This window comes from Chiloscyllium plagiosum, unplaced genomic scaffold, assembly GCF_037043375.1.
Source record: "Chiloscyllium plagiosum isolate Xiang-an unplaced genomic scaffold, Cpla_swu_hap1 HiC_scaffold_20, whole genome shotgun sequence".
Taxonomy (NCBI): domain Eukaryota; kingdom Metazoa; phylum Chordata; class Chondrichthyes; order Orectolobiformes; family Hemiscylliidae; genus Chiloscyllium; species Chiloscyllium plagiosum.
In genome coordinates this window covers 7,784,017-7,801,600 of record NW_028270158.1, presented here as the reverse complement: position 1 = coordinate 7,801,600, position 17,584 = coordinate 7,784,017, and the positions used below count along the sequence as shown (strand labels likewise).

General features: G+C 48.4%; 1 protein-coding gene across 1 annotated transcript in view; it reads right to left on the bottom strand.

Annotated features, from left to right (window-relative positions):
- Nucleotides 1-17,584, bottom strand: part of ercc4 (excision repair cross-complementation group 4) — a 148,323-nt gene that overhangs the window by 124,137 nt on the left and 6,602 nt on the right. Inside the window, exons 2-3 of the mRNA XM_087998058.1 lie at nucleotides 14,299-14,407; nucleotides 14,031-14,195 (exon numbers count right to left, since the gene is read on the bottom strand). Of these exons, the coding sequence (XP_087854184.1) occupies nucleotides 14,031-14,195; nucleotides 14,299-14,407 (274 nt within the window). The remainder of the gene's footprint in view (nucleotides 1-14,030; nucleotides 14,196-14,298; nucleotides 14,408-17,584) is intronic.

Here is a 17,584-nt window from a genome sequence, read left to right as displayed (position 1 = left end):
CTTCTCTCTCTCTCGCCTTCTCTCTCTCGCGTTCTCTCTCTCTCGCCTTCTCTCTCTCTCTCGCATTCTCCCTCTCGCCTTCTCCCTCCTTCCCTCCCCTTCTCTCTCGCCTTCTCCCTCTCTCGCCTTCTCTCCCTCTCTCGCCTTCTCTCTCACTCTCGCCTTCTCCCTCTCTCGCCTTCTCTCTCTCTCTCGCCTTCTCTCTCTCGCCTTCTCTCTCTCTCTCGCCTTCTCTCTCTCTCGCCTTCTATCTCTCTCACCTTCTCTCTCTCTCTCGCCTTCTCTCTCTCGCGTTCTCTCTCTCTCGCCTTCTCTCTCTCTCTCGCATTCTCCCTCTCGCCTTCTCTCTCTCTCTCGCCTTCTCTCTCTCCCTCTCCAGCCTTGTATCTCTCTCACCTTCTCTCTCTCTCTCGCCTTCTCTCTCTCTCGCCTTCTCTCTCTCGCATTCTCTCTCTCTCGCCTTCTCTCTCTCTCTCGCATTCTCCCTCTCGCCTTCTCTCTCTCACTCGCCTTCTCTCTCTCTCTCGCCTTCTCTCTCTCTCGCCTTCTCTCTCTCTCGCCTTCTCTCTCTCTCGCCTTCTCTCTCTCGCCTTCTCCCTCTCTCGCCTTCTCCCTCTCTCGCCTTCTCGCTCTCGCCTTCTCTCTCTCTCGCCTTCTCTCTCACTCGCCTTCTCCCTCTCTCGCCTTCTCTCTCTCTCTCGCCTTCTCTCTCTCTCTCGCCTTCTCTCTCTCTCGCCTTCTATCTCTCTCACCTTCTCTCTCTCTCTCGCCTTCTCTCTCTCTCTCGCCTTCTCTCTCTTGCCTTCTTCTCTCTCGCCTTCTCTCTCTCTCTCGCCTTCTCCCTCTCGCCTTCTCTCTCTCTCTCGCCTTCTCTCTCTCTCGCCTTCTCTCACTCGCCTTCTCTCTCTCTCGCTTTCTCTCTCTCTCACCTTCTCTCTCTCTCGCCTTCTCTCTCTCTCACCTCTCTCTCTCTCGCTTTCTCTCTCTCTCTTGCCTTCTCTCTCTCTCGCTTCTCTCTCTCGCCTTCTCTCTCTCTCTCTCTCTCTCTCTCGCTTCTCCCTCTCTCGCCTTCTCTCCCTCTCTCGCCTTCTCTCTCACTCTCGCCTTCTCCCTCTCTCGCCTTCTCTCTCTCTCTCGCCTTCTCTCTCTCGCCTTCTCTCTCTCTCGCCTTCTCTCTCTCTCGCCTTCTCTCTCTCTCTCTCGCCTTCTCTCTCTCTCTCGCCTTCTCTCTCTCTCTCACCTTCTCTCTCTCTCGCCTTCTCTCTCTCTCTCGCCTTCTCTCTCTCTCGCCTTCTCTCTCTCGCCTTCTCTCTCTCTCGCTTTCTCTCTCTCTCGCTTTCTCTCTCTCTCGCCTTCTCTCTCTCTCGCCTTCTCTCTCTCGCCTTCTCTCTCTCTCGCTTTCTCTCTCTCTCACCTTCTCTCTCTCTCGCCTTCTCTCTCTCTCGCTTCTCTCTCTCTCGCCTTCTCTCTCTCTCTCTCTCTCGCTTCTCTCTCTCTCGCCTTCTCCCTCCTTCTCTCTCTCTCTCGCCTTCTCTCTCTCGCCTTCTCTCTCTCTCGCCTTCTCTCTCTCTCTCACCTTCTCTCTCTCTCCCTCCTTCTCTCCCTCTTTCCCTCTCTCGCCTTCTCTCTCTCTCTCGCCTTCTCTCTCTTGCCTTCTCCCTCCTTCTCTCCCTCTCTCGCCTTCTCCGTCTCTCGCCTTCTCTCTCTTTCTCGCCTTCTCTCTCTCTCTCGCTTCTCTCTCTCGCCTTCTCTCTCTCTCTCTCTCTCTCTCTCGCTTCTCCCTCTCTCGCCTTCTCTCCCTCTCTCGCCTTCTCTCTCACTCTCGCCTTCTCCCTCTCTCGCCTTCTCTCTCTCTCTCGCCTTCTCTCTCTCGCCTTCTCTCTCTCTCGCCTTCTCTCTCTCTCGCCTTCTCTCTCTCTCTCTCGCCTTCTCTCTCTCTCTCGCCTTCTCTCTCTCTCTCGCCTTCTCTCTCTCTCGCCTTCTCTCACTCGCCTTCTCTCTCTCTCGCTTTCTCTCACTCTCACCTTCTCTCTCTCTCGCCTTCTCTCTCTCTCACCTCTCTCTCTCTCGCTTTCTCTCTCTCTCTCGCCTTCTCTCTCTCTCTCTCTCTCGCTTCTCTCTCTCTCGCCTTCTCCCTCCTTCTCTCTCTCTCTCGCCTTCTCTCTCTCGCCTTCTCTCTCTCTCGCCTTCTCTCTCTCTCTCGCCTTCTCTCTCTCTCTCGCCTTCTCTCTCTCTCGCCTTCGATCTCTCTCACCTTCTCTCTCTCTCTCGCCTTCTCTCTCTCTCGCCTTCTCTCTCTCGCGTTCTCTCTCTCTCGCCTTCTCTCTCTCTCTCGCATTCTCCCTCTCGCCTTCTCCCTCCTTCCCTCCCCTTCTCTCTCGCCTTCTCCCTCTCTCGCCTTCTCTCTCTCTCTCGCCTTCTCTCTCTCTCGCCTTCTCTCTCTCGCCTTCTCTCTCTCTCGCTTTCTCTCTCTCTCACCTTCTCTCTCTCTCGCCTTCTCTCTCTCTCGCCTTCTCTCTCTCGCCTTCTCTCTCTCTCGCTTTCTCTCTCTCTCACCTTCTCTCTCTCTCGCCTTCTCTCTCTCTCGCTTCTCTCTCTCTCGCCTTCTCTCTCTCTCTCTCTCGCTTCTCTCTCTCTCGCCTTCTCCCTCCTTCTCTCTCTCTCTCGCCTTCTCTCTCTCGCCTTCTCTCTCTCTCGCCTTCTCTCTCTCTCTCGCCTTCTCTCTCTCTCCCTCCTTCTCTCCCTCTTTCCCTCTCTCGCCTTCTCTCTCTCTCTCGCCTTCTCTCTCTTGCCTTCTCCCTCCTTCTCTCCCTCTCTCGCCTTCTCCGTCTCTCGCCTTCTCTCTCTCTCTCGCCTTCTCTCTCTCGCCTTCTCTCTCTCTCTCGCCTTCTCTCTCTCTCGCCTTCTATCTCTCTCACCTTCTCTCTCTCTCTCGCCTTCTCTCTCTCGCGTTCTCTCTCTCTCGCCTTCTCTCTCTCTCTCGCATTCTCCCTCTCGCCTTCTCTCTCTCTCTCGCCTTCTCTCTCTCCCTCTCCAGCCTTCTCTCTCTCTCTCAGCTTCTCTCTCTCGCCTTCTCCCTCCTTCCCTCCCCTTTTCTCTCGCCTTCTCCCTCTCTCGCCTTCTCTCCCTCTCTCGCCTTCTCTCTCACTCTCGCCTTCTCCCTCTCTCGCCTTCTCTCTCTCTCTCGCCTTCTCTCTCTCGCCTTCTCTCTCTCTCGCCTTCTCTCTCTCTCGCCTTCTCTCTCTCTCTCTCGCCTTCTCTCTCTCTCGCCTTCTCACTCTCTCTCGCCTTCTCTCTCTCTCGCCTTCTCTCTCTCGCCTTCTCTCTCTCTCGCTTTCTCTCTCTCTCACCTTCTCTCTCTCTCGCCTTCTCTCTCTCTCGCCTTCTCTCTCTCGCCTTCTCTCTCTCTCGCTTTCTCTCTCTCTCACCTTCTCTCTCTCTCGCCTTCTCTCTCTCTCGCTTCTCTCTCTCTCGCCTTCTCTCTCTCTCTCTCTCTCGCTTCTCTCTCTCTCGCCTTCTCCCTCCTTCTCTCTCTCTCTCGCCTTCTCTCTCTCGCCTTCTCTCTCTCTCGCCTTCTCTCTCTCTCTCGCCTTCTCTCTCTCTCCCTCCTTCTCTCCCTCTTTCCCTCTCTCGCCTTCTCTCTCTCTCTCGCCTTCTCTCTCTTGCCTTCTCCCTCCTTCTCTCCCTCTCTCGCCTTCTCCGTCTCTCGCCTTCTCTCTCTTTCTCGCCTTCTCTCTCTCTCTCGCTTTCTCCCTCTCTCGCCTTCTCCTTCTCTCACCTTCTCTCTCTCTCGCCTTCTCCCTCTCTCGCCTTCTCTCTCTCTCTCACCTTCTCCCTCTCTCGCCTTCTCTCTCTCGCCTTCTCTCTCTCTCTCGCCTTCTCCCTTTCTCGCCTTCTCTCCCTCTCTCGCCTTCTCCCTCTCTCTCCCTCTCTCGCCTTCTCTCTCTCGCCTTCTCTCTCTCTCGCCTTCTCCCTCTCTCGCCTTCTCTCCCTCTCTCGCCTTCTCTCTCTCTCGCCTCTCTCTCTCGCCTTCTCTCTCTCCCTCTCTCGCCTCTCTCGCCTTCTCTCTCTCTTGCCTTCTCTCTCTCTCGCCTTCTCTCTCCTTCTCTCCCTCTCTTGCCTTCTCTCTCTCGCCTTCTCTCTCTCTCGCTTTCTCTCCCTCTCTCTCCCTCTCTCGCCTTCTCTCTCTCTCGCCTTCTCTCTCTCTCGCTTTCTCTCCCTCTCTCTCCCTCTCTCGCCTTCTCTCTCTCTCGCCTTCTCTCTCTCTCGCCTTCTCTCTCCTTCTCTCCCTCTCTCGCCTTCTCTCTCTCTCTCGCCTTCTCTCTCTCTCGCCTTCTCCCTCTCTCCCTTTCTCTCCCTCTCTCGCCTTCTCCCTCTCTCGCCTTCTCTCTCCCTCTCTCTGAGCTCTACCACAATACCTACCTGCTTAGAATCATTGAATCCCCTACAGTGTGTAAACAGGCCATTTGGCCCATACTGATCCTCCCAAAAGGAGAAACACACCCAGACCCACCCCCCCCCCAGTAACCCGGCATTTCCCACAGTCAATCCACCTAACCGGCCCATCTTCGGATTGTGGAGGAAACTGGAGAAAATCCACACAGACGCGGGGAGAATGTGCCGACTCCACACAGACAGCTGCCTGAGGGTGGAATCGAACCCAGGACCCTAGTACAGAGAGGCAGCATTGCTAACCACTGAGCTGCCCTGTTGTCCCAGAAGCATCTATGGAGAGAGAAACAGAGTTAACATTTTGAATCCAGTATGACTCTCCCTTAGAAGTGTTATTTGCCTGAACACATCAGGTATCTGTATCACCAGGGACTAGGAGGAGCTCATCACCCTCTGAACGAAGACATTTCTCCCCATCACAGTCTGAATTGGTGAGATGGTGACCGCCCATGTTGGACCCTGCCCCACCCTGGCCAGGGACACACACACATCATTCTTGCAACTAATCACCAGTCTGTCTCGTACTGTCAGAATTTAATCTATTTCAAAGAGATACCCTTATTAAAGGCATTATATTTAGGGAAACACACATACATTCCTCCTAATAGAAACTGTGTGACAAACAGGGATTATGTTTGAGTCATAGAGTCATGAGTCAGAGAGTCAAAAGACATAGAATCAGGCCCTTCGGTCCACCATGTCTATACCCACCAACAAACAGCAGATGACACCAATCCCATTTAGAGAGAAAGTGAGGGCTGCAGATGCTGGAGATCAGAGCTGAAAATGTGTTGCTGGAAAAGCGCAGCAGGTCAGGCAGCATCCAAAGAGCAGGAGAATCGACGTTTCGGGCATAAGCCCTTCTTCAGGAATTCCTGAAGAAGGGCTTATGTCCGAAACGTCGATTCTCCTGCTCCTTGGATGCTGCCTGACCTGCTGCGCTTTTCCAGCAACACATTTTCAGCACCAATCCCATTTACCCCTATTTTCTCCACAGCCTACAATGTCCTGGCATTTAAGGTACTCATCCAAGGGTCATACAACCAACATAGAAACAGAGAGGATGTGAAGTATACCGGGTCCTGGATGGGTGTGAGATAGTGGACTTTGGAATGTGACTGAACAGGAGAGTGGAGACAAAGGAGTAGAGAATAGAAGGCTCAGAAACAGAACAATTTACAGCTCTTGCAGACACAAGTGACACAAACTGCTGATGTGGGCTGTTTAAGAGCAGAAATATAGCAACCTGACAACTGTTAGACATTAGATTTAGCAACTCTCCAGCTCTGACCCACAGCATCCAGGCAAAGGCATTGAATCTTCAAGACACTGCTACGGACAATCAGGGCGAAACTCAACATTGACCTTCTCAAAAAAAACTAAGCCTGTAATTTGTTTTAAGCTTTTATTCCTTAGTCATAAAAATATTGTACGTGTGCTGTCAGGTGAAGGCAGAAGGTCCAGTTATGGAGCCTTTGAGATTATGTCCGATCAGAGTTAGTCATAACTAAGGATATTCCCAGAGCCTAGCACAGCCTCCTCACCCCAGCAGGAAGTCAGTGTGATCTTAAAATAGGTAGCAGACCCCTGTCATTGGACAGGAGCTCCATTGTGATTGTCACACAGCTCAAAGGAACCATGTTTGCGCAGTCTTTCATGAAGAGGCAATTTAGATTAGATTACTTACAGTGTGGAAACAGGCCCTTCGGCCCAACAAGTCCACACCGCCCCGCCGAAGCGCAATGTGTGAATGTGTTTACTTTCTTCATTATTATGGTGTGGTTCAAAGCAACATCATGCAATCAAATTCCTCCTCTGGCTGAGAGGAATTTGGGATCTGCTTCCTTGATCTGCAATGCTGTCACTCACGCTAGAGTGTGGGAGCAGGCCATTCGTTTTTTTAGCTTACTTACAGTGTGGAAACAGGCCCTTCGGCCCAACAAGCCCACACCGACCCTCCGAAGAGCAACCCACCCAGACCCATTCCCCTACATTTACCCCTTCACCTAACACTACGGGCAATTTAGCATGGCAAATTCACCTGACCTGCACATTTTTGGACTATGGGAGGAAACCGGAGCACCCGGAGGAAACCCACGCAGAGACGGGGAGAATGTGCAAACTCCACACAGACAGTTGCCCGAGGCAGGAATTGAACCCAGGTCTCTGGTGCTGTAAGGCAGCAGTGCTAACAACTGTGCCACCATGCTGCCATTCAGCCCAATAAGTCCAAACCAGCCCTCTGAAGGCCATCCTCTCCATCCTACCTTATAATTCTGCATTTCCCATGGCTGACCTACCTATCCTGCTCATCCCTGAACACTAAGGGCAATTTAACATGGCCAATCCACCCTAACATGCACAACTTTGGACTATGGGAGGAAACCCACGCAGACACAGGCAGAATGTGCAAACTCCACACAGTCACTCGAGGGTGGAATTGAACCCGGATCCCTGACACTGTGAAGCAGCAATACTAACCACTGAACCACCGTGTCAATTGGCCATGCTCTCTCTCTCTCTCTCTCTGGTAACGTGAGGTGTGAATAGTCCCTCAAGAGCTCTGGTTAATGAACTCTCTCTCTCCCTCTCCTAAACTCAAGATCAGATTACATCTCATGTACTGTCCACTCCTCATCATCCCACTACGAGAAAGATATGGAGGTATGAGTAAGGATTTAGAGAAAGATTTCCAAGGACAACACCAGAGCTGTGAAGAACATAGACACCAGAGAAGAATGAATCAACTCGCGCTCTTCTCTCTTGAAGACAGAGGCTGAGGGCTGATCTAGCAGGGATCTTGACAGTTATGGAACTTTAGATATGCCACTAGAGTCATAGAACTGTATAGCATGGAAACAGACCCTTCGGTCCAACTTGTCCATGCCAATCAGATATTCTAACCTCATCTAATCCCATTTCCCAGCACTTGGTCCATATCCCTCTAAACCCTTCCTATTCATGTACCCATCGAGCTGCCTTTTAAATGTTGGAATTGTACCAGCCTCCACCACTTCCTCTGGCAGCTCCTTCCATACACGCACCACCCTCTGCATGAAAATGTTGCCCCTTAGATCCCTTTTAAATCTTACCCCTCTCACCCTAAATCTATGCCCTCTAGTTCTGAACTCCCCCAACCTCAGGGAAAAGACCTTAAATATTTGCCCTGTCTATGCCCCACATAATTTTGAAAACCTCTATAAGGTCACCTCTCAGCCTCTGATGCTCCAGGGAAAACAGCCCCAGCCTGTTCTTCCTCTCCCTATAGCTCAAACCCTCCAACCTAGAGGCAACTTGATTGAAACATATAAGATCCTGAGGGGTTTTGATTGGGTGGGTGTGGCGAGGATGTTTCCTCTCGTGTGGGCAGCTAGAACTAGGGGTCACTAAAAAATAAGATAGAGCCGAGGGGAAATCCTTCTCTGAGAGTGTCGTGGGTCCTTGGAGCCCTGAAAAGGCAGTGGGGCAGTGAGTTCAATGTTGTTAAGGCATAGTTGGACAGATTCTGGCTGTGTGAGAATGTGGGGTAATCAGGTCAATCATTGAACAGCAGGGCAAGTTCAAGGGGGCTGAACGATCTCTTAATACGTATGTTCATATAGAAGCCTTTTGGGTTATGGAGACAGTCTTTGCACTGGTGGGGAAGACCGTCCCTGGGAGTTGTCAGGATGAGATGGGCACCAAGACATCCAGTGAGGAATTCAGAAATAATGTGGCCTCCCGACAGAGGGGGAGATTGAGGAGTTTGAAGAACAAGTTGAAACAGATGGTGAAATTGCACTGAAGAGGAAGTTAGGTTAGCAGCTGACAGAGTTAACTAACAAACAATGGGAATAAAACCGGAAGAGCTTTTGCTCTCAAAGGAATACAGTGGGTTTACCAGGGGATTCTGGGAATGGCGGGACTGAGGAGAGATTGACTAGGTTAGGATTGTTTTCGCTAACAGGAATTCAGACGAGTGAGGAGGGATTTCATAGAGACTTATGCAATTCTAACAGGACTAGACAGGGTAGATGCAGGGAGGATGTTCCCGATGGTGGATATATCCAGAACCTGGGGTCACAGTTTGAGGATTTGGGGGGGAGCCATTTAAGACGGAGATGAGGAGACATTTCTTCACCCAAAGAGTGGGGAGCCTGTGGAATTCATTACCACAGGAAGGAGTTAATGCCAAAACATTGAATGTGTTCAAGTGGCAGCTAGATATAGCACGTGGGGCGAATGGGATCAAAGGTTATGGGGAGAAAGCAGGATTGGACTACTGAGTTGGACAATCAGTCATGATTATGATGACAGGCAGAGCAGGCTCGAAGGGCCGAATGGCCTCCTCCTGCTCCTACCTTCTCTTCCTAAGGAATGGAGTGGTAATGCTGGCATGGATTAGATGGGGGGAAGGGCCTGTTACTGTGCTTTGTGGCCTGTGTAATTCTAACACAGTGTCATGGAGAGAAATGGAGACAGCAGGATCAGGCACGGGATGAACAGGTCTGCTCGGGCGCCCGTGTGTGGGCATTGCTGTCTGAAACCTTAATGACTAGGCCACATCGGGCTAACTGGAAACCCAGATGTGTCGAATTACATGTCTGAGTAGGAAGTAAAAAACGAGCAATCGACACTATGCTTGGACACGTCATCTCCACCCTGACTGGCACATCGCCTCAGCAAGCTATGTGCTACATTCTTTTCTCTTCGTTCATGGGATGTGGAAGTCACTGACTGGGCCGGCATCCATTGGCCATCCCTAATTACCCAGAGGGCAGTTAAGAGTCAGCCCCATTGCAGTGGGTTTGGAGTCACGTGTAGGCCAGACCAGGTAAGGATGGCAGCTTCCTTCCCGAAAGGAAATGAGTGAACCGGATAGTAACTTAAAACAAGATCAAAAGAGCTGGGTGCCTGTCAATTATTGTGAATGCTTAGATTCCTTCATTATTAGACAGTGCTTCAGTTAGCTCCAATGCAAGTTACTCTGGCAGTTACGTGCAAAGTTAAAAATCACACAACACCAGGTTATATTCCAACAGGGTTAATTGGAAGCACTAGTTTTCAGAGTGCCACTCTTTCATCAAGTGGGTGTGGATGAAGGAGCAGTGCTCTGAAAGCTAGTGCTTCCAATTAAACCTGTTGGACTATAACCTGGTTTTGTTAAATTTTAACTTTGTACACCCCAGTCCAACACCGGCATCTCCAAATCATTAGTGTTGCAATGTATGCCAGGGATCATGTTACAGGGCATTGTGAAAGCTTAGTTAAATCACTGGGAGATGAGCTAATGCTGAAGATGATGGTGTTGGAATGTGATTGGTTCAGTGTGATGAAGGGAGCCAGTGCGGCAGACGATGATTAGTTTAGAAAGACAAAGCAAGCCAGCATGATTGGCTGTGCTAATGTTATCCGCTAAGCGTGGGGCTAACCATTGTATAAACTGGACGAGAGTAAGGAGCTTGGGGGGAGTCAGGGAAGACAGTTTGCTGGCTCCCACAAGATTAAAGTTTAAGTTCGTGAAGGATTTTCTGGGTCTGCTGGTAATTTTGTATAGAGCATTGAGTGATTCTGCCACAACACGCCATGCTAAATCAGTGTGAGTGTGAAGTACATTAACCTGAGTGGCCCTGTTGTGGGTAAGGCATTTTTCACTGACCTGGAATGTCCATAATTGAAGGAGGTAAATCTGTCACCAGTCAACACTGTCTGTTGGACAGCAATGAACAAATGCATTTCTGTACCAAGTATAAATCTCTCCTGAATGTGTTCCAAATGTGCCTCAGCCAACTGAACCAATACTGTTGGTGCTGATCTTCCACTGTTCCTCGGTGGCTTTTTTCAAATAAGCAATAATTTTGTGATTGGTGATCGTTTTGCTCTTCCTCCTGATTTCAGTGCTGGTTGTTTGGGGTGGCAGTGGGCTAATGGTAATGTCACTGGGTTAACATTCCAGAATGGTCTGGGGAATGGGCTCACATCCCAACATGGTCAAATTTATATTTGATAAGAATTTGGTACTAAATGCTAGTTTAACAATGACCACATGCCAATTGGCATTAAAACCCATCTAGTTCATTAATGGCCTTTGGGGGAAGGTCTGGCCTACATGCAACTTCATAGAAATGCATTTAATGCTTCGTGCATTTTGAAATCAGTCAGTTAGATTAACTTGGGATGGCCATTAAACACTGGACCAGCCAGAGGTTCCCACAGAACATGCACAAGTAGTCAAAGAAGGGTCTTTTCAAGAAACTGTGTGCAATTCTGGTCTCCCTCCTATCGGAAGGATGTTGTGAAACTTGAAAGGGTTCAGAAAAGATTTACAAGGATGTTGCCAGGGATGGAGGGTTTGAGCTACAGGGAGAGGCTGAACAGGCTGGGGCTGTTTTCCCTGGAGCATCGGAGGCTGAGGGGTGACCTTATTAGAGGCTTAAAAAATCATGAGAGGCATGGATAGGGTAAATAGACAATGTCTTCTTCCTGGGGTGGGGGAGTCCAGAACTAGAGGGCATAGACTTAGGGTGAGAGGGAAAAGACTTAAAAGGGTCCTAAGGGGCAACGTTTTCACGCAGAGGGTGGTACGTGTATGGAATGAGCTGCCAGAGGATGTGGTGGAGGCTGGTACAATTACAACATTTAAAGGCATTTGGATGGGTATATGAATAGGAAGGGTTTGGAGGGATATGGGCAAAATGCCAGCAAATGGGACTGGATTAGGTTAGGATATCTGGTCAGTATGGATGAGTTGAACTGAAGGGTCTGTTTCTGTGCTGTACATCTCTATAACTCTGAACATGCACTTTTCGCCCTTACCAAAGTGCAATAACTCACATATATCTATGTGGAAATTAATTTGTTTGTGAAATAATTAATGTATATTTTACCTTTTCACATTGTGAATATGTGTGTTGCACTTCCAGGAGTGTCCCCGTTGCACAGCTGACGGTTAAATCCCCTTCACCCTCGCGATCAACTAAACGCCACGACCACTGTGAAGTCGGGGCTTGCTGTGGGCCAAGAAATAATGTGAACACAAGATGGAGAACTGTAAACGCTGAAGATGTGAAACAAGATCAGAAATTGCTGGAGAAACTCAGCGGGGCCTGGCAGCCTGCATGGGAGAGAGAAAAAGCAGTGACCCTTGCTCAGAACTGCAGTGAAGAATTAATGGAAGGTGTTTGTGCTAGTTTATAATGTTGAGCAAACAGCTAACTTTTTAAAACCAACACCAATAAGTTAGAGCCTTTGAGGGAAATGAATAGTTCAAGACCATTTACATTCCATTGAGATCTGATCTATGCTTAATTTGTTGAATAAAACATTTAGCCTAAGAAAATTAGTGCCAAGACATAGAACTAGTCGTAATTAAAGTTGTTGCTTTTCAGCCTGAAGTTAATAACTTGATGAATTCAGCCGACAGGGCAAAGCCCTGCTATTTAATTGCATCTTGCCTTTATTTGTTTTTAAGGCTCAGTTTAACACAGTGTTTAAACCTGGGAAACGTGTTACTGCTGCATTACCCTGATGGCAACTGGCTCATGCAATCCTTCCCTTTGAGAATAAAGTATCCTTTGCATAACTTTCCGAAAGCTGGAATGCTGTGAATGTTGAAAATCTGAAATCTGACAAGCGAGTGCTTCAAGCACTCTGCATCTGTGGAAACGGAGATACCTTGCAGTTCATTCACTGCTCACTGTTAATTAATAAATGATATGCCCCTTACCCATTCAGCCATGTCCTTGTGCCAGTGTGGGTAGGGTTGGTAGGCCGGCACCTTTTACTGGGCAGACTGGCATCAGTCAAGAGGATTGAGGAAGGAGCCCCCTGTTCCCATTGGAGTATGACCCCTCCACACCCCAAGGTCATATTGTTCCATGGCGTCTTAAACCCTCCATGTGCCACCTCCCCTCTGCTGGGCTATGTCTGCCAGGCCCCTCCAGTGTTCCAGGCGGATCAGAACGACAGCCTCCTGGGCTTTCCCAGCTGTCAGTAATTCCCAGCAGAGACCAGCACTCGGACCTGCTGCTGCTGCTGGGACCATGGGCAGCTCTTCCTCAGCCGAGTTGGGGGGTGGGTACAGAAACCTTGCCTTCTATCTTTACCGATCGATCAGATGGCTATAGGGCACATGGCTTATCTGGGCATGGAGGGGCTACTCCTGACTAGCAGGGGTTGGGGGGAGAGGGGAGTAGAGGAGAGAATATGGCGCCCTGTGATTTGAACCAGAGGTACATGACCAATTTGCACAGGGTTAAACATTGGCTGCTGGCATCACCACTCATGCCTCAGTGGATTGTACCAGGGGATCTACTGTACTCCTGGGGTCTCCTGACTTAACGGAATCTATTCTCTTCATAAGAGATACTATATTCAGAAACCAACTACATTCATGGGATCCATTAGATTTACTGGATTTATTATGTTTGTGGAATCTACTATGGCAATGGGACTTAGAGTCATAGCGATGTACAGCATGGAAACAGACCTATTGCATCCTGGGGATTTTCTTCATTCCTGTGATCTATTACATTAATAAGATCTTCGATTTTCATAGCCTCGATTATATTGATGGGATCTAATGTGTTGATTGGATTTATAATATTCATCGGCTCTATTAAAGAGCTGGGATCTACCATATTCATTGGATTGACTATGTTCATGGGATCCACTGTGTTACCTGAAGAATGCTGAGCCTCTGTTTGAATGGGACTGGGTGATATACCAACCAGTTATAGCTCAGCGATGTAGCCCCTCATGACCAGTGTTAGCGATAACACCCTCTGTAGGAGTTTGTTTTTACCTTTCACCAATGCTGCTAAAAAAGGTTGCTATGTCCAGAGGGGAAAATACTTCTGGATAAAATTATAACAGCGTTTGTGGAGCTAAGTATAAGTTTTCACCAGCTCTGTATCACCAACTGCGTGGCTAGTTGGAGAGAAGCCAAGGACATTCACAGGCTGAATCTCATGGAATGAGAATTTCATCTTCAAGCTCTCAACGGGAATGGTCAGGCTTCTAGCCTTTCCCATTTTGCTGTTAAACTTCCCTGAAATTGACATTGGCTTTGTTCCAAATTCATCCTGTCTTCTTCTGGGTATTAGTCAGCCAAGGCTTTTTTTGTTATAGCCAGAAGTGCTCTTACACACAACTGAATTTTTCTTTTCCCCATCACTCATCTATTAACAACTGCCAGTAAATCACCCAATTGATTAATTTATGTACAAAATCCATTGAGCGCAATGTGGATGATCAAAGGCGAGGGAGAGAGGGAGGGCACTGTGAGCCAGGATTGATGATAAGGGAGGGTCCTGTATGGGGCTGTCAGATTAAGGAGTAACTAAAGTATTTAAGAAACCATGTAACTGCATCTTGACCCCTCAATTTCACAGCCAGGGGTCCTGTTTGTTGAGGTGTCAGCCCCTTGCATGATGAGTGTACAGTGTCAGCACAGAAACTGACAGGTTGGGGAAACAGAGGAGCTCCAAGCCTGGCCATGGAGAGAGGGCTGGTCACCTTCTCCCAGAGACTGCTGCCAATGTTCAACCACCAACGGCTAACTACCTGGAAGATAACTCATCAGTGAACACTTCACTCACCTTCAGCTGCTCTCCTTTGGTCTGAACCTTCACTATGGGTCTGGGATGGTCTTTGACAGAGTCTCTGATAAGGATTCAAAGCAACAGCTGTACCAGTATCAGTATCAGCACCAGTACTAGCACCAGAACTAGTACCAGCACCAGTACCTGTGCCAGCACCAATACCTGTACCAGCACCCAGTACCAGTACCTGTACCAGTACTAGCACCAGAACCAGCACCAATACCTGTACCAAACCAATATCTGTACCAGCACCCAGTACCAGTACCTGTACCAGTACCAGAACCTGTTTCAGTACCAGAACCAGTACCAGTACCAATACCAGCAACAGAAACAGCAGTACCAGAACCAGTAGCCTTCTCTTCAGCCACGTGTCCCTTCACAGAGAAAGAAGGATTCAATGTTAGCAAGTGGGAGGTTATCCATTTTGAACCGAAATTGAATAGATGAGGGCACTTACCGGATGGTGTGAAGTTTAGATTTGATTAGAATCCCGACAGTGTGGAAACAGGCTGTTCAGCCCAACAAGTCCACACCGACCCTCCAAAGAGTAACCCACCCAGACACATTCCCCTACATTTACCCCCAACTAATGCACCCAACACTACGGGAATTTAGCATGGCCAATTCACCTGACCTGCACATCTTTGGATTGTGAGAGAAAACAGGGAGAACGTGCAAACTCCACACAGACAGTTGCCTGAGGCAGGAATCGAACCTGGGTCCCTGGCACCGTGAGGCAGCAGTGCTAACCACTGAGCCACTGTGCTGCGCTGAGTTTACCACAGTGGATGTCTAAAGATACATGAATTTCAGGTGCATAGATCTTTAAAATGCCACAAAGAGGAGAAAAAAAAATCCAAACGCAAATGAAATTCTGGCCTTGATATATCGAGGACTGGTGTGTATGGATATAGAAGTTAGGCCGCAGTTACACACAACCTGGTTAGACCCCACTTCGAATACTGAGAGTACATCTGGATACCACACCTTAAGAAGGATTTATTAGCTTTGGAGTACAGTGTAGGTTGTCAAGAATGAAACCTGGACTTCAGGAGTGAAGTTATAGAGAGAAATTATACCTATTAGGCCTGTTATCTATAGCATTTAGAAGGTTAAGGGGTGATCTGATCAAAGTCTTCAAGATGTTATTAGGAAAAGACAGGGTTGATAAAGAGAAACGTTTCCACTGGTTGGGGATTCTTGAACTTGGAGTATAGCCTGAGAATTAGGACCAGACTATTCAGAAGAGATGATAGGAAACACTTCTACCACACAAAGAATGGTAGATGTTTGGAATGTTCTTTCACAATTGGTAGTGGATGCTGGATCAGTTGTCAATTTTAAATCTAAAACAGATATATTTTTAAGAAAATGTACTCTGGGAAATGGACCAAAGACAGGTATATTGAGTTAGGCCACAGATCAGCCATGATCTCATTGAACAGTGGAATAAGCTCAAGGGCCTGTGATGGAGACTGAGCTCCAGCTCCAAAGAGGTGAGACCCTCCAGTTCCCCAAACACAGAGTCTGCTGGAGCAGGAGAGCTCTCACAGTGGGTCATCGCAAGGTGCCCCATTAGATTCTCTGTATCAGTGAGGGAGCTGCTCAAACATAGAGGCATAAAGACGTACAACACAGAAACAGACCCTTCGGTCCAACGCATCCATGCTGATCAGATATCCTAAACTAATCTAATCCCATTTTCCAGCATTTGACCCATATCCCTCCAAACTCTTCCTATTCATATACCCATCCAGATGCCTTTTAAATGCTGTAATTGTACCAGCCTCCACCACTTCCTCTGGCAGCTCATTCCCTACACGTACCACCCTCTGTGTGAAAAAGTTGCTCCGTAGGTCCCTTTTAAATCTTTCCCCTCTCACCTTAAACCTATGCCCTCTAGTTCTGAACTCCTCCACCCCAGGGAAAAGACCTTGTCTATTTACCCTATCCATGACCCTCCTAAATGAGGTGCCAGTGTATTAGAGACCAAGATGCTGAGAGTTGGCTATTTAGATGAAAACATAAGATGCATGCAGAGAGCGAAAGAGAGGGAGAGAGGGAGAGAGAGATAGGGGAAGTGGTGATGTCTCTAAGATATCACTCAATGGTTAAGGAGCAGCAAAACCTTTTGAACTTTCGCCTGAGTGTTACCGCGCGATCATCTTTGAATCAAAACTTTACTGTTTTGCCTTTACAAGCCTGCCACACTAAATGTCATCTGTGTAGGTATGATATTACAGCTATTAGTCTCAATTATGGGCCCACTGACAGTTAGCTAATATTAGTCAGCGCTTTTATTTCTCTACAAGAAATGAATAATCCGGTTTTATTGTAAATTTCACCTTTACTGACTGGGATAATGCAGTATTGTAGGCAGAGAGTGACATTAACTCATTTATCATTGCCTCGATGGAGTGCGGATATAAAGGGTGGTAAAAGGTAAAGACATCAGCGTTGGTTAACGGTGTTAATGTGAGCACCCAAAATGTCACAGTGGAAAGCAGTAGTGAAGCTAGTGTTCCGTGAGTGAAGGAATCAAGGCTAGGTGTCACGGGGCAGATGGATATATTCATTTGAGTGGTTGCGGTAGATCCAGATCAGAATCCTACCAGTTTTATAACACACTACTGTAAATCCAGTCTGGAAAATACTTGGCAAGGTTCCAATCAAATGAAACATTAAACTTAGCCTTGTTTGTTCACAAAGGAAACTTTGCACTTGTAAATCACCTTCACATGTAAACATCCAGTGTATATTTAACCACACTATCTATATTTTATTCACTCATGGGAGTTACTCACTGGGCCAGCGTTTATTCCCGTCCCGAGTTGCCCCTTGAGAAGGTGGGGATGAGCTGCCTTCTTGAACCGCTGCAGTCCATGTGCTGTAGGGAGACCCACAATGCCCTTTGGGAGGGAATTCCAGGATTTTAACCCAGCGACAGTGAAGGAACAGCGATATGGTTCCAAGTCAGGATGGTGAGGGGTTTGGAGGGAACTTGCAGGGGATGGTGATCCCATGTATCTGCTGCCCTTGTCCTTCCAGATGGAAGTGGTTGTAGGTTTGGAAAGTGCTGTGTGAGGATCTTTGGTGAATTGTTGCAGTGCATCTTGTACATAGTACACACTGCTGCTACTGAGCGTCTGTGGTGGAGGGAGTGGATGATTGTGGGTGTGGCACCAATCAAGTGGGCTGCTTTGTCCTAGATGGTGTTGAGCTTCTTGAGTGTTGTTGGGGCTGCCCCCATCCAGGCAAGTGGGGAGTATTCCATCCCACTCCTGCCTTACGCCTTGTAGATGGTGGACAGGCTTTGGGGAGTCAGGAGGGGAGTTACTCACCGCAGTATACTCAGCCTCTGACCTGCTCTTGTTGTCACTCTGTTTATGTAATGAGTCGAGCTGATTTTCTGGTCAGTGCTAATGTCAAGGATGTTGATAGTGGGGATTCAAGGAATATCAAGGAACAGTAGTTAGAATGTCCCTTGTTGGAGATGGTCATAGGCTGGCATTTGTGTGACATGCATGTTACTTGCCATTTGCCAGCCTAAA